We start from the raw sequence: 13,944 nt of genomic DNA, 5'->3' as shown, positions 1-13,944 counted from the left end.
ACAATCATTAATTTAACTAGTTACTGTAGGCTGTTATGTGTACAGAACGTTAATCCTAATTGTAATTGTATGTTCCGTGTTCTGTTTTGCATGAGCCACTACATATTTTATTCGTATTCACAGTGAATCAATAATGTGGCAAGGACTTTTAAATCAAACAGCATGAGGAGGTGTTTTTAGAATTATTTTTCCCGATTGACGGTATGCAAACATGGGTACATACGGCTAGCCGGCGTAAGAAACGCTTGTTAACGGGTCACGTTTGTCAAAATAACCAATTCGTATGATGTTATTAATCTCCAACACGCTCAGTTTACAGAAGTACGAGTTTACAACGGGTACCAGAAGGCGGCATATATTCATCAAGAGGAATGTCAGCCCTCGGAAGTAACCCAGCCTCTGATTGGCCAAAGCGAGTCACGTGACCCTTTCCCAAGCGGAGTTTCCACGACAGCTGGAAGCCGAGCGGCACGGGCGCATCGCTTCTTTGCTAAAATTACTGGAAATAACAAGACTTCTACTCGTCTCAGCACCTCCAGATAAACCCTGGTCTGGTATGGGCGACAAGAGGAGTCCCACAAGGTAACGACCGAGTGATTGTGTCCCAGATATTAAAGCCAGGAGCGGGGAGCGGACATCGACAAGCGCACGGAAAAAAAAATGGGTTTTCTCCACGGTCTCTCTCTCTCTCCCTCCCTCCGCTCTCTCTCTCACTGCATGTGTCTGTGTTCGCGTGCGGGTTGTGTGTGTGTGCGCGCGGGTGTTAAAACCTCATCGCCAATTACAGTGTCGGATCACAGCGCGCTTGCAGATTTTCATAAATCCTATAGGCTTACCCAGATGTTTGCTATCGATAGCCTTCGTGGATGCGAGCTGAATACACTGTCTCCTCTCGCCCCCCTTCTTCTTCTTCTCTCCCACCATCTCTTTACGTTTTTTTAATTTCCTTCTCTCCCCCCCCCCCCCCTCCCTTTTTTGTTGGTACATTTTATTGTTTTTAAAGGCCGAAGCGTCAACCGAAGCCCTCCACCGACGAGGGGTTCTGGGACTGCAGCGTGTGCACGTACAAGAACACGGCAGAGGCTTTTAAGTGCATGATGTGTGATGTCAGGAAGGGGACGTCAACAAGGTAAGGCGATGCATATACACACCACCTTTGGTCTTTTCTGTAATGGTGGGTCCCCAAGGGGGTTCCTTGGGGGGGACTCAGCAGCCCCCCCCCCTCCCACCCAGAACAAAATCAGGAACAGTTTAATCCCCCCCCCCCCCCCCCTTTCTCACTCCCTCTTAGCAATTTGTGCATTTGTACCATGAGACAATGGATTAAGGTAATTGTATATTTCTCAGATGTGTAAAACCTCCCCACTGTTGTACTGTTCTATATAGAATACAGACAGTTAACATAAACAAACATGGCGTGCGCTGGTTCATGTACTGTAGTGTTTCCTGCATTTATGTTGCATGATTTTGTGCAAAGGAAAATATATAAATATATATATATATATATATATATATATTACTTTATCTGATAGTTTTCATCAAGCTCAACATGATAATTCTGTTTATTTCCTCTGAGCAATGCATTAGTCTCCATGTTCTCGTTCACACTGACCTCCGTAAAATGAGGGAGAGGGACGGCTCGCTCTTTAAGCACACACACATCCATCTTGTTGCCCCGGAGATATTTGTAACAGACGAGGGGGGTGGGGGGGTTGCTTCCAATACTCGAGCATACAAATACACAGCATGTAGGTACACACACACACACAGGCTGGTATTTTGTCCTGACATCAGTGATTTGAGGCAGGAAATGACTGTTATTCCTGAGTGGCGGTCATTATCAGGATGAAAACACAACAAAGGGTGAAGGAGAGGAAGTGTAGCCGTTAGCTCTGGCTGTGGGAAACAGTGTGTGTTTGTGTGTGTTGTAACATGATCTTCCTCTTTAATGTCTCCTCTCCTGCGTTAGCACAACTTTCCCAATGATTTAACTACAACAATAACACATCGGCGCAGTCGTCCGCTTTGGTGCCTTTTCATAATTGTGATATTTCTTGTGTCGGTGCATGCACTCATTCGCCCGTGCGTGCACTTGAGTGCATGAGTGTGGGAGGGCTTGTTGTGAAAGGAGGTTGTCAGAGCAGCTGCCAGACAGACAGCCATAGCTCATTACTATGCAACAGCTTAATCAGCCCGCTGTCATCAGAGACACACGCACACACACACACACACGCACACAGATGCACTCAACATGCAAATTTTACACATGACTGCCTGCGTGTTCGTACGCAAACACACACATTCTTAATACGCACAATTATAATCGCTCACGCAAACAAAGCGATTGAGCAGCAGACATACTGTTGTCATAGAGTTCAGTTTATTGCGGTTGAGCGTTGATTGTTGAGAGGACACTCCAGTGTGTGTGTGCGCGCTTCCATAAAAGCAAAGCGGCCCGCAGCTTTGCCAAGAACCTGTCTGAATCCTCACGTCACCAAAAAGCTGTGACATTCTTTGTCTCCTCCATCTGGGCATTTTTTGTGGAAATTGGCAAGGGACCCACAGTTCCTCGCTACACCCCTGACAAATTTAGAAAACGTCCGTGAGAAGGTCTTATTTAATGTCAAGAACTCCCTGTCTACCCAACTGCAGTGCTGCAGAAATGTAGTAGTAGTAGTAGTAGTGTTTGTTATGCTTTTCCCCCCAGAAGGCCGCACACAAACCACCACACGCAGGCTAACACTGCAGCAAAATGGCCACACGGGTGGTCGCAGCTGTTAACGACCGAACACAACAGACAAGTGGACGTCTCTGCGAGCGAGCCAAAAAGGCGTACGACACGCGGAATATAAATGTGGGACGAATCCCCTCGCTGGTTACCAAACGAGCATGACTGAGCAATTACCGCGAAGTGACGAATTAATGCTCGACACGGGGCGATGAGTGTCCACCGGTTGGAAGAGGCGTCCCACGGCCAGAAGGTCACAGTGTGGGCTCTGGAAAGTGGCTTAAAATCAACTTGTCACAGGTTTGACACTTTTTTCTGACAGGATCTGCAAGTGCTAGAGATGACGGGCGCTAAAAGTAACATTTCAGGGGCAAGGTAGAGAAATATTTGTCGTTTGCATGTAGCTAGCTGTCGAGAGATGAATGTTTTATGAAGGTGGGGTTTAGCAGATCTCGCCGCCTTGCTGCCTCTGATGTGGAGAGATGATCTACTGCAGGGACCCAAAGCTGGCGTGCTGATTGAAAGCACGTCACCGAGGCTGCGAGTTTGACTGAAGACGGGGGATACATCAGCAGAATTGGACTGGCTTATCGGAGGAGGTGCAGTGAAACGAGAGAGAGCGAGAAAAGAGGGAACCGGCTGACGTTCCGATAATTCTGTCAGCGGGCTCGGAAAACTTGTGCGGCTAGGGAGTCGAATTTTGAGGAAACGCGAGCGGGACCTGTTTAAATATTCTCTCTGCACCTACGTGGGAAAGAGAATGCACGCTGGCTTGCAAACCTGATGCATTTGTGCAGATTCGTATGGAATACTGTGTTGTTTTTCAATCTGCTATAGCTCACAGTATCTAATTAAAGCCGCCTTTTTAGAGGAGCTTTTTGATCACAACGCATCGTGCAGCCCTCATTACCTTAAAAACTTTTGCCGAGGAAAAAAAGTGGAGGGATCGTTTCATCTCCCTGCGACTCTCTGGGCTCAGTCCCAGCCTTTTGAAAAGCTGCAGCGCGACAGATGAAAGTCACAGAACGGTGGTGTGGCGCTTAAAAAGGAGGCCGTTTTGATAAGTGCAAGGTCACAGGTTTGATTCCTACAACGGCCGAAAAAAACACCCTCAGGCAGAGCTTCCATTGAGCAAGACAACGAAGGCCTCTCAGTGAAACCCCATTGTCCTGGATTGGAGTGATACATTTAAAAAACAATGTTTAAAGATGGAAGACGAGGCATGTTTCAGAGTTAACCCCCGCCGTCTGGCGTGCGGTACAGCTTGAATAAGCTGAAGATGTCCCGTGCAGTGGTGCTGACAGACTTGGCCGAGGACGTGTGTTTAGGTTTAACAGCTGAGTGTAATAAAGTGGCGTGTGTGTGTGTGTGTGTGTGTGTGTGTGAGACCTTCTCCCGTGTCGAGCCTGCACCACCTGCATCTGTTGTTCACCGAGCTGAGCTCTGACAGGTCAGGCCTGCCAGGGAAACCGTGTGTGTGTGCGCGGCGCGTTCAGCAGCATTATATTTCTGCAGGTCAGGACAGTGAGTTTGATCATGTTCAGATTAGTCTTCTTTCTCTCTCTCTCGGCCTCAGGCCATCTTGTTTGTGTTCACATTCTCTCAGCTATTCCCGCTTGTTCTCTCTCTCTCTCTGCGTCTCTCTCCAGGAGTTGAACTTAGCATAAGGCGTCTCTCGATGACAGGTTGAGTGATGTGCGCGTTTTGTCAGCTCCGCCTAAACAAGCACCAGCCATTCTGGCCGGCTTGCAACCTGTCAGCATCTGGCTGCTTGGATGTCTGTTCGTCGTCCTCTGCACCGGCTCGCCCTCACGGGTCATGAGCAGTGCACACACACACACAAAAACAATCAGGCTGTAATTGTTGTTGATCTACCTTTTTAAATAAACATAGCTTTCAATACAACATAGCTCAGAGTATCTGGTGCAGGATTCAGGCCTTTTTATTGACTGTATTTATCATTCTTGTTGTTTTATTAATCTGACGATTATCTTCTTGCCTTTCCATTTAGTCAAAAAAATGACCTACAAATAGGCCAAAACCCCAAAGATATTCAGTTTACAAGCGTATAAAACTGAGTCGAAAATCTTCATTTTCTGGAACTTGTAGCCTGCGGAATTTTAGGCATTATCCCAAAAGAAGACGGTGATTAATCACATGTAAACAAGATAAAAGGAATTAAATGCTATCACCAAAATCATAAAGCAGTACAGTGCAAAAAGATCCAAATTGTGATGTAGATATTTGTAATACAATTGTTGCCATTTCGAAGCATCTGCTTGAACTTTTGTAATCAAGCCGGTGATCAGTTGTTGCACATATCCATTATAAATATGAGATACTGATCAGCTGCTGGAGCCATCTAGTTATGGGAAACCGTGTCCCGAGTTGCATAGACTAAGTTTATCTTTAAAGTGGATTGGGGGGAGGGAGAGGGGGGGGTCTAAATGCAATACAAGGAAAGGATTGATTATCTCTCCTTTCTATCTGTTTATTCTCTAAAAAGTAGCTGCCTCTGTAAAAATGCGAGCAACTGCCATGGAATACTAAAATCCATTTAAAATGCTGCCTGAAGGAAAATGTATCTGTTTGAAATGCAGAGAATAAAGTGTGAATTAGCTGTACTTCCACGTTGTCCCACTCACTGCCTGTGCAGTATATATAGTATACACACATACTGCACATACTTACGAGAATGCAGTTTCATTTTGGCAATAAAATTAATTACCCATTTCTTACATCTCTGTTATGGGTATCAGCTTCCTAGTTTCCCACCTCCACACCTTTCTACAGGGTCATTCTTCTGTTTTGGAATAGTCAAATGATTGATACAACAACTGTGTATCACCAAATCGGTGTTTGATCGTCCCATTTAAATGATTACAACCTCTTATAAGTCACACAGTCGGCTCGGTCATGTGGGCTCCTGGTTACAGCGCCCGCACGGCATACAAACACCCGAGTGTACACTGGGGACAATGAAGCTGGCTGTTATCACGTCACCGTGGCTCAAGATTATGGCTACGTGATAAGCCTGTAATTACACTGGTGACACTGATGCATGACATGCTGCTCTATATGGGTGTGTGCAGGCGGGCCTGTGTGAGAGAGAGGAGAATGTGGTGTAGTGTGGCTAGCGGGCTGTAGAAGGTGTCATAAACCACATGAACAGGGCGGGCCATCTGTCTCTCTCTTCCACACACACACACACATGGTGGTAGCGTGTACAGGCAGGGAGAGACATTAATCATCGGGTTGGAGAGGCTCCCAGGAGCAGCCTACGACCCGCTGATAGGACGCACACCACCTCGATTGAGAGTGCTCAACAGGGCATAAAATAAGCTATTTCACAACGATCTTACAATCATCACAGAACAGCGAGACGAGATTTTGTTTATCGCAGCACACTCCCGCGCTTATTTGCAGTCCATCAGAACGTCCCGCGGGCTGTTTGCTCATCACACAGTGTACTCGACAAATGTTAGCGGGCAGGCCAACATCAGCAGAATTCTGCACTGCCTGTCAATTCATATGCAACGCGTCACCGGTTCAACGTTTTCATAGAGAGTAAATTACTGGAATAATGGCCAGAGCTGTAAAGATATTTAGAAATAAAAGTCCAAAACTATGAAGGCTTTCGCCTAAAGACTGCCATCATGTTCAAAGCAGGAACATTTGGGTCCGTCCTTTGCGCGCTTTGGTTGAAAGTAGTTCTGAATCAGAGAATTGGGAGTAGGCTTGTAGGTATATTTGGAAAACGATGACGCACATCAGATTTTAAAGTGGAATCTTAGGCCGCAAAACCCTATTGTTGCTGTCCAGTGAAAATCAATGCATCTCCAAAATGCTTCATCGCAAAGCTGGAAACAGGACGTGTTTTATTAATTCTAAGTATGAGTATTAGTCGTCTTTTTACAAAGGTTATTTGGCCTCATCTATAAACAGATTCTGGCTCACACACACACACCATCAGTGTTAACTGCTCTGTCTCTGTGAGCTGTGGTGTTGATGACCCGTTTGTCCGCTGATGGCAGAAACTTGGCGGTCAAACCTGAATTTGCTATGTGACCAAATCAGGACCAGGGGAGACAGTTTTTTTTTTTGTTGCCGTGTTGGTTCTTCCACTGCTTTGGTTCTTGTTGGTGGAGCAGCGGGTGCATCAGAAGGAGGGAGAGAGGGAGAGATAGCGATAGACTGTGTGTGACATATTTGCAAAGGGGTCAGCCAGAGTTTCCCCGTCAGTGAAATGTGTGTGGGATCAATGGCAGCGTTTGTACTTTCCAGAGTTTGCCTCTGTTAAAAGCTAAATTCTTCTTAATTATTATTCGTCTTGTTTAATCTAAAGCAAGAGACAAGATAGCGGAGCGGTTTGCACTCACGCGTTTGGAAATGTAATAATGGTCTTAATCGAAGTGATGGACCAACAAATGCGCCAGTATAGAGAGACTATATGTTCTCTTGACTACATTAAAAGACATTTTCCTTTTCAAGGAAATGGAATTCGGCGCGTTTAAAGCCTTGCCTCGTAACGTCCTAATTTCCCAGTGTGGGACTCCATTAGCTGCCGTGGAATAGATGGCCCGAGCGGAGCAAAATATCGATCGGAACAACAGTTCCAACACGCAGTATTAATGTCAGAAAGAATAGGCCGTTACATTAGGCACAGAAATTCCTGTTGGAATCAATAAACACACACACACACAGCTTCCAGATGGAGGCCAGTAGCGAAGGCCTAAGTGCTAAGATAATAACCATTTGATTGGGTTAACAGAGGCAGTTGTGTTTAGGCCTGCTTGCTTTGCCTCACGGAGCGATATTAGCTCGTCTCCTCTTTCACCTCCGGGGTTATTGAGCCGGCTCTATTAGTGAGAATCTACTTCATTGTTACACATGAAGAAGATGGGACGCACGAGTGGTGTTTATACTCGGCCCACGATCGCTCTCAGGCACAGCCAGTCCTTTCCTCTTTTTTTTTTTTCTTTTTTTTTTAATAGAAAAAGGAGCATAATTAGCCTCAGGTGATGGCACATACAGTGCTCATTTGCAGCATTAATGAGAGACGGAGATGGCAATAATTCAGCTGTTCAGCGCGCACACAGTAAATCACAGGAACCATAGAAGCGCATAATGAAATCATGAATCAAAGAGGAGGTTATGAAACGAGGCAGCCGGTCGTCTTGTTTTTATTTTATTTGCTAGAATGTGGCCCTGGGGGCGGGATGGTCCAGCCTGTTGTGACAGACATTTGTTCATTGTATTGGTTGTGAGGGTGCCACAAATTTCTCTTTGAGAGGTCTCTGCTTTTTATTATTTTTTTTAAAAGTCCCCCAAAAAATAGTGTCAGCAGTTCTGCAGCGCTGCGCTGACAAGACAGACATATTAGAGGATCTCGACATCTCCTCCCTATCAGACGGTTATGTAGGCCAAGAGACCCATTTGCATTTGGCTCTAGCCTTGCTAGCATCGCTGCATGTTCTGTGAAGGCAGCGATAACTCCGGGAAGAAGAAGAAAAAAATAAAACTGACTCTAGGACAGTCTCTTTGAAGCTGGGCCCCAATTTAGGTCATCACCGAATGGTGAAACAACAGCTTTGCCCTTAGAACAAGACAGCAGACCAGCAGCTCTGGCTTCTGTATCTCCTCTCAGAAAATGGGGTTGAAGCCTGTAAATTCAGCTAAATAGGCCACCGAGGCTCTTTGCACAGCAACACTTGGCCAAATGCTCACACTAATTCTGTAGATGGATTTCGTCAAGTACACTCTGTACTGTGTTTCACCCCTTAAAACTGAATTTGCATTTCACCCGTATACTGTATTTGCATTAGACATGTGCAAAAAGGACTTCTTTTTTTTTTTTTTTGAAACTGAAGCACCTGGAGGCCAATGTTTTGTAATTGCAATACTTTTGGAAGGGTTCACACACAGGTTAGTGCACTTGAGCGAAGCTGCTGTACTGTGTTACCGACAGAGAGAGAATCAATACAAAACCAAGCTTGCTTTCTCACAGAAATACTTCACCAGCGGTTTGTTCAAAGCTTACATTTCACAGAAAGCGGCTGATGAATTTGTTTTCACCGTGTTAATTTTTTCGCTTGAATTACAAACAGGAGTGCTCACTGGGGCTCAGAAAACACACTGTGCTCTTGTGCTGTTCCCATCATGCTTCATCTGCTCACTGTGTGTGTGCGCATACATGTGCGCAGTCTTGTGTATGTGCCTCAATATGCTTCAGTGTTCGATTGCATTCATAAAAAAAGCATGCATACGTTCTCATGTGCACCCATTATATATTTGTACACACCGCTTTGGCTTTTGGGTGCGGTATGCACGTGCTGTGGTGTGTAGAGGTGCATTCATACATATAACTGTGTGTGTGTGTGTGTGTGTGTGTGTGTGTGTGTGTGTGTGTGTGTGTGTGTGTGTGTGTGTGTGTGTGTGTGTGTGTGTGTGTGTGTGTGTGTGTGTGTGTGTGTGTGTGTGTGTGTGTGTGTGTGTGTGTGTGTGTGTGTGTGTGTGTGTGTGTGTGTGTGTGTGTGTGTGTGTGTGTGTCTGCGCATGCAAAAATCAGCCGCTAGATGTGGAGGCTCTCTCAACAGATGGCCTTTTCAACACACTCGCCTCTCGGCTAGGGCTGTTGCCAGCCCCCCCCAAAAAAACACACACACACACACACACTCTCCTGCACAGAAATACGATCGCAGCCTTCATGCATGCAAACTGTTGCCAAAACCGATTGCATAATGTATCATTTTTGAGACAGCAGGCACTCACGGAGGATGGAAATGTGACTGCGAGGAGGAACATTTAGTGAACCGTGTTCCACATTCTGTTTGATATTGGATTCACCTTTAAACATTCTGCAGAGCTTGTGTGTGTGAAGGTGCATCATCCTCGCTTATCAGGCAAGCATTGCCGTCGGCGAACACTGGTTTTCTGTCATCGATAACGGATGACGGGCTTTTGATGCAAGGCAGTTAAAACATTAAGTTGGGTTTTTGTATGCGATCCATAAATCAAAAATCTTAAAATCCATCATCGGAAAATATTAATTAGCCGGTGAAGGATCGAAAACCGCGGCGTGGCAGTTCACACCCTCGCTTGGGGATAAAAGACACAAAGACTCCAGTGAGAATATGACATTCCACATTTGGGAAGATAGAGGAAGACATTTTGGGTGTGACCTTTTAAGAATAATAATATTGTGTCACAGTATTGTGCTTGAAGTCAGATCTAATCTCTTCTTCACATACAGTCTCACGGAATCCTGTCTGAGCCCTTAAAAAACAAGCCTGTGCAGGTATACCACATATCTCACAGATGGCTCAATCCCCGGGTTTTTTTTTTTCTCTCGCTGCCGGTGTTAAGAACACTTCCGCAGCGCCGTCCTATAACCAGCGCTGGCAGTGATTATTGGCTCTTGACGATGGCGGTATACGCTAGCATGAAGCCATGTGCTCACTGTGATTTTCCCTCTCATTAATCTGCCACGCTCTTGTCTCCCCCTTCCCTCCCTTCCTCCCCCTGGAATCAGGAAGCCTCGTCCCGTCTCCCAGCTCGTCTCGCAGCAGCAGGTAACGCAGCAGTTTGTGTTGCCCCCGCAGCCCAAAAAGGAAAAGAAGGAGAGAGTAGAGAGGGAGAAGAGCGACAGAGAGCCGGCACTCAAGAAGAACAGTCACAAGAAGATGAGGTAAACAAGCTGACACGGGGTTTGGGGGAGGGGGGGGATGCATGAATAACCATGCTATAGATGGTGTTTATGTTGCCACCTGAAGTGAGCTTGATGTGTTGTCATATTTCATGAAGAACTTAAGAAAGAGGGTGGGGGAACACCAGAAATGAATTTCAAAGCTGGAGGATGCTCTTTGGAGTTTTCAGTGAGAGATGAAGGCGCTTTCACTCTTTGGGTAAATCAGTGATCGTAGTTTTTTTTTTGCAAAGGGCTGATTGGAACAGGAACCTCAAGCAGGATTTTAAAGAAATATTCAATGTTGTTTCTCACACTCTCCCCAAGGCCAAGGTTAAAAAACATCGACCGGAGCAGCGCCCAGCACCTGGAGGTGACGGTCGGGGACCTGACAGTCATCATCACGGACTTTAAGGAGAAGGCCAAGCCCTCGTCCGCCCCGGCGACGTCGTCCAGCACCGCGTCCACGGCCGACCTCCACAGCCAGAACGGCTCCAGCTCGGAGAACACAGAGAAGGGGCTCTCCCGCTCCTCCTCACCCCGAGGGGAGGGCAGCTCCGTCAACGGGGAGTCCCACTGAGTCACCTCCCTCCCTCCGATCCTCCCACGGCCTCTCCACCCACATCTCATCTGCAGGCCCACGGGTCACTGGTGGAGCATCCTGCCTTCACTTTCAAAGCTGCACATTACTGACTAAGAACAGTTTGTTTCTTTTTCTTCTTCTGGATATTACAATTTCAAAAAGGAATTGTGACCGAACATCAGATTTGGTCGAGTCCAATAGGTTTTAAAGATTCTCTGGAATCCTGCATTTAGAAAAGCAATACGAAAGACCTTTTAGCTCCACGTTTCGTAGAACATTTGGTGTCATTGGAAAAGGATCCCCCGCACGCTTTCCGAACCTCGCTCCGAGAACATTTACCAAGACTGCCGATTTTATTCTGCCGAAGAACTTCCTCAGAACTGACCTGAGACATGTCTGAATAAATGTTCGGACAAGCTTTATGGTGCTGTGCGGCTTCCTTCGGATGCGCCTGCCTTTGTCTAGGCTTTTCTCTTTATATGTGCAGCCCCAACCTCACATCCCCCTGCAGTGGCTGGCAGAGTGACCTATTCTTCCCCTCCCCCCCCCCCCCATGGAGTCTTCAGCCTCTACCTTCCCCCGTTATGAACCTGAACCACCCATTACGCACTCTGTGTCCCGACACTGAACCTTCAACCTCACAGGCAACCGTTGCTCCTGCTCTTAATTACTCCAAGCTTTTACTTGTGGACTGCCTCAGCTGTGGAGGGACTTTTTTTTTGACACAGCGGAGCGGGCTGTACTCCTACTGGCACCATGTGGTGCTTTTGGGTAATGTTTGGAGCGGGTCGATTCGTTCAGGTAATGCTCGTTATGTACGTGTTAAAGGGCATCGGGCAGGTTTTGATAAAAGCCCTCTTTTGAATGGTGCAGGAAGGTATAGTATATGATATTAAAGGATAATACCGGTGTTTTTGTCTTGTTTTTTAGCTTGTGCCAATAATCTACACTACTCCTTTTGGTTTGCATTACAGCCATGTTTAAGATACAATCAGGGTTTTGTTCCATCTTTACATACAGTATAAAAACCACAAATCTGCATTAAGTGATATTTTTGGGATCACACACTATATCCATGGCCAGCAAACCAGCTCTGACACGCTGTTGTTACACTAGACTGATGTTTCTGGTGAAGAGAGGCTACTAGCTTCTAGCCAATTACAGACCAGAGCTAAAAGTTGGGTAAATACTGAGCTGATGTTTGTCAGAAGACCAGAAACATTAATCCGAATGGATATGTATGTTGGTTTGTGTCTGCTAGCTATGCAAGTAGGCAATAGATTGCTAACATATTAGCCATAACAGCTCAAAATCGGTCTCTCAGGGCTTTGTTTCGCTGTGCCCTCATGCTGTCAAACAAATACACTTAATGCAGCTTTGTAATTCATTACAGCCCGCTTGAAAAGTGGTGGTCATACTTTATCCGTCACATTATAAAGTACATGATGCCGGCAAATTGTGACACTAATCACTGACGTCCTACCATGCTACACCGTGGTGAGTGTCAATCACATGACTCCCACAGAATAAGACATACCATCATCATATTTCTGCTTTTACCTTTATTGGCACTTTTTATTTTCTCCATCAACAGCTAATTGAAAGCCAAGTTTATCACAGTAAAGTTTGTCTCAGAGGAAAAAGGGAATGGTTGTTTTCAATATGAGGAATTGTCGACGGAAGCTACGGGACTGTGGCTGTAAGGGACACCGGTATTCTCCTTTTAATCTCTGCTGCACCTGCTCAGCGGTCACAGTGGAGAACCAGAGGGTGCCTAAGCTGTTCTTGCCCCCCCCCCCCCCCCCTCCTCTGTGGACCCAGTTTGGACACAGCATGGTGCTTTTAAACCGTAAAAAAAAGGAGCTTTGACTTCTGGACATGCGAAAGCTGATTGTGTGCCATGTGATGGACTTCAGAAACTGCTTCAACTCCTCCATTTTGACGTAGCAAAGTGGGAGGAGCTTTAGGATATACTAAACCCTCAGCGGAACAACTACGGATCAACCGAACTACACACTAACTTATGAAACCTTGTAGAATACTACACAGATAAAAATGGATATTTCTAAAAAAAAAAAAAAAAATATTGTACTACAATGTTTTGATGTGGTTGTATTATCCATCATAGCAGTGTTATTGTCGAGAGTTTTACTTTTTCATTTTAGCACAGATCCTAAGAACTGTCATGGCATGATAATATTATGGTCTCGGTATATTGTGGGACAGGCTACGTCTCTTAGTTTGTTAGCATCGTTCAATGTATCAAGAGATCTCACCGCTTCACCACACTAGCTGGGACTAGCTGCGTGGACCCGCGAGAACTGTTCGGAACAGACGTTTGTTATTTGGTTGTGGCAAAAATGGAAAGATTTAAAAAAATGTTGGTTGTCACTTGTTAATATTTTTTTTGTTTTTTTGTTTTGCTCAGTTTTAAAAATGTGTAAACTTGTTTATTACATGTCTAAATAAGAAAATGCAAACATAAGAATCATTTTACTTATTGTCATTAGTCGCTGTCACGGGTTTGTTTTGCTCAGCAGAGTGCTTGTTGTTTCAGCTCCATCCGGTGAACGACTTCATAACTGCTACTCATCCTCAACACAGTATGTTTGGGTTAAAATGTTTACAGATCAGGCACATGTACATACATTGAGAATGGTGTTCATCCATGCAATAGTTAAGACATTCATGTCCATGACTTCATTATAAAGGCTTACAGTAGTGAGCATAAGGTGTGGTTTACACACTATTAATTAGTCACTACAAAAGTTGGTAACCTAATTTCCCCAGAATAAATGAAAGTGCAGTTGACGTCCAGGTCTGTTGTCTAGTGGAGCCACATCAATAAAGACGGACTAGTCACTTGAAGTCATGAATGGGTCTTTTCAGAGGTGGAATCCATTGAAAGTTGCTGCAGACACAGCCTGAGGGAAGGAGGGGAGGGAGGGG

General features: G+C 45.5%; 1 protein-coding gene across 1 annotated transcript; it reads left to right on the top strand.

The window, feature by feature from the left end:
• Positions 1-396: 396 nt before the first annotated feature.
• On the top strand, positions 397-13,491 carry yaf2 (YY1 associated factor 2). Its single transcript, XM_076111396.1, has 4 exons — positions 397-582; positions 1,004-1,129; positions 10,260-10,415; positions 10,740-13,491. Exons 1-4 carry the CDS (start codon positions 557-559, stop codon positions 10,990-10,992), a joined length of 561 nt encoding a protein of 186 aa, XP_075967511.1. The 5' UTR covers positions 397-556; the 3' UTR covers positions 10,993-13,491.
• Positions 13,492-13,944: the final 453 nt, after the last annotated feature.

The sequence above is a fragment of the Anarhichas minor genome, unplaced genomic scaffold (genome assembly GCF_050575085.1).
Source record: "Anarhichas minor isolate MPS153535 unplaced genomic scaffold, ASM5057508v1 ptg000045l, whole genome shotgun sequence".
NCBI lineage: Eukaryota > Metazoa > Chordata > Actinopteri > Perciformes > Anarhichadidae > Anarhichas > Anarhichas minor.
The sequence above is the reverse complement of the archived record's forward strand: the minus strand, read 5'-3'. Positions and strand labels throughout refer to the sequence as shown.